The sequence below is a fragment of the Cynara cardunculus genome, unplaced genomic scaffold, assembly GCF_001531365.2.
Source record: "Cynara cardunculus var. scolymus isolate 2C unplaced genomic scaffold, CcrdV1 Un_Scaffold_9630, whole genome shotgun sequence".
Taxonomy (NCBI): Eukaryota; Viridiplantae; Streptophyta; class Magnoliopsida; order Asterales; family Asteraceae; genus Cynara; species Cynara cardunculus.
In genome coordinates, this window is record NW_020205128.1 from 2517 (window position 1) to 5305 (window position 2789).

At 36.0% G+C, this 2789-nt stretch overlaps 1 protein-coding gene across 1 annotated transcript; it reads right to left on the reverse strand.

Moving 5' to 3' along the window:
* Nucleotides 1-466: 466 nt before the first annotated feature.
* LOC112505304 (TMV resistance protein N-like) lies at nt 467-2566 on the reverse strand. The gene is made up of 2 exons (XM_025109230.1): nt 2017-2566; nt 467-1777 (listed from the first exon to the last, which is right to left on the reverse strand). Exons 1-2 carry the CDS (start codon nt 2553-2555, stop codon nt 604-606), a joined length of 1713 nt encoding a protein of 570 aa, XP_024964998.1. The 5' UTR covers nt 2556-2566; the 3' UTR covers nt 467-603.
* Nucleotides 2567-2789: the final 223 nt, after the last annotated feature.

Genomic DNA, 2789 nt, shown 5'->3' on the forward strand with positions numbered 1-2789 from the left:
ATAGGAAACTTTTGGGCATCTTAACGAATTTTTTAGGACATTTTAAATACAAAGCGTCACATTGTCTATTTTATARGATACTTTTGTGAAAGTGTCCTATAAACCCATGTTTTTATAGGACATTTGTTTTTTTAAGGTACTTTTTCAAATAATGTTCTGTAAAACTGCTAATATGATGTTCTTTTATAAAAGTGTCATACAAACTTGTTATGACACCAAAAATGTCATAAATACTTATTACAACGATTTCAGGTAGCACACTTTATTTTTGGGTCTTATATATTAAATCCTATCACCACAAAACAAATGAATTTTACCCACAAAAATCACCCAGTGAAATTTCTGTCTTCACCCAGAAAATACCGTTAGTTCGGTAAAGGCAATGTTTTCGAGAAAATACCAATTGATCACCCACACCGGCTAATCTTTCACTTATTTGAACCACCAACAATTTACCCATCAACTTTTGTGACGGTTTGTGACAAATCACCCTTTAGCGACAGACTTTTCCCAGGTAAAAGTTTGTAGGTAAAAAAGTCTTTCATTTAGTAGTGTCTAAAGCAGTCTATTAAGACGCTTAGAAGTTGTTGGTGTTCTATAAACCTAATTTTGCTGTAGTGACGATGACAAGTATGAATGGCATGTTACCTTGTTTTGTTCCAACACATTGAATGATTCCTCATGACACCATAATCGACTACGCTTCCATGGCTTGTTTGGTGATTCTTGGCGTACTACATCTCTTCCCATCTCTTGAAGCAACTGATGCATCTTTAACTCATTCCTTGGTCCGATCGTAAGAAGACATCTATCAATGAGATTTGTGATCCCATGTAGTGTGCGAATACTACATGCCTTCAATATTGTTTCAATGTAGTTTCTATCTTCTCCAACAAAAAAACAAGCAATATGCTTAAACAATTCCTTATCGTTGTTAGATGGCATAGAGTCAAAGCTCACTTGCAACACCTTTTGAATACGGGAATCCATTTCTTCCTTTAGACCTTCTATGCGTTCCTCCCATTCAGCCACATCTCTCTTATGCAAAGACTCACCCAAAACTTTAAGAGCCAATGGATGCCCTTGACAATATGCCATAAGCTTTTTTGACACTTCTTCATAACCTTTCTTAGGATTGTTGCCCTTGAACGCATGATAACTTAAAAGTTGTAATGATGATTGCCCATCTAAGCCTTCAAGAAAGAGCTTCGTATGCTTGGGTTGAACTATTGAATTGATTAATGCATATTTCTCGTTCAATGATGAGTCTTTAGTCGTTATTATAATTTTGCTACCTGGATGAAAACCTTTCTTTCCGAGTAATGCATCCAGCTGTCTGAGACTATCAATATCATCAAGAACTATAAACACCTTTTGACGAGCTAGTGCATTCTCAATGATAGAGGTGTAACTGAAAACATCATGAACATGAATGGGACTTGTTTTTGAAATGTCGTGAGAAAGTTGATTTTGTAAATCAAGTAGTCCATTAACCTGTTGAGTACATTTCTCATTGACACCTTCAATAAAGCTGCTTCTATCGAACAATCGACAATGTAACTCGTAAACATATCTGGCCAAAGATGTCTTCCCTATGCCGCCCAAACCAAAAATAGTGAGAATATCAGCGGTATGCAATGCTCCATCTTTCAACCATGAGGTGATAAACTGTATAGACTTTTCCATCCCACAAAGAAGCGGTAGAGCAGTCCTTAAGGGTACACCTAATCTATGGTAGATGTCCGTAACGATTTCTTCAATAAACTTAGTCTCTTGCCTGAAATTGATTTTAATGAAAACTACAAATCACCAACCACAAACCTAAATAACCAGATTTGGAGATTTAAATGGTCCAAATCAATTATTATTTTAATCAAAGTTCGTTAATTAACACATTTAAAAATACATAAAAAAGATGGCTATTTAAATTTATGATCATGAAATAAACACAGAAATGCTTAAAGAGAATGTAATATTGAAATTGTACGTAGAAAAATGGGTAAGAAGGATCGTTACCATCCCTTTGCATCCTTCCCTTTTAAATTAGCAACTTCTTCAAGTGCTTTCTTCCATTTATTCATCTTCTCAACCAATTGATGTTTTTCCTCCTCATTCGTCTCAGCTTCCATCCTCTGTTTATGTTTTGCCATAGCAATTCCAAAGCTGCCTTGTTGCTTCCGTACATCGGTGGGCTCGACATGATAGAAGATGGGGATAACCATATGGCCRGAGGTCCTCTTCTGATCGAGGATCAATACCAATTCATCGAGACACCAGGACGAAGAAGCATAATTCTCAGACAACACAATAATAGAAGCCCTAGATGCTTTGATTGCACTCTCCAATTCCGGCTTCAAAGATAGTCCAGTTTCRATCTCTTCATCGTCCAAAAAAGTAGTGATGTTAGCATTGAGGAGCGCCTCGTGGAGGTGATCAGTGAAACTAAGACGAGTGTCGATACCCCGAAAACTCAAAAAGACGTCATAATTATGACGACCACCATGAGTTGTGGAAGAAGATGAAGATTCTTGTAATAATTCAGAGAGGACAACCATTACGAAGGAAGGTATGGAGGATTTGAGAGATGAGGGGAGGAGTATGATTTATGAGTTGATTGATCCAACAAGCACTGTATTTTTTCTCAGCCCAAGTCAACGTCAACAAATGGTTTTGATAAGGAAATTGTTTGGAAATTTCGAATAGATTAAAGACATTGGGTTTTTATTAAATATAAACATTTAATTGACTTTGTAAATATGTGAAAATCAAAAATCAATCATATTTATTTT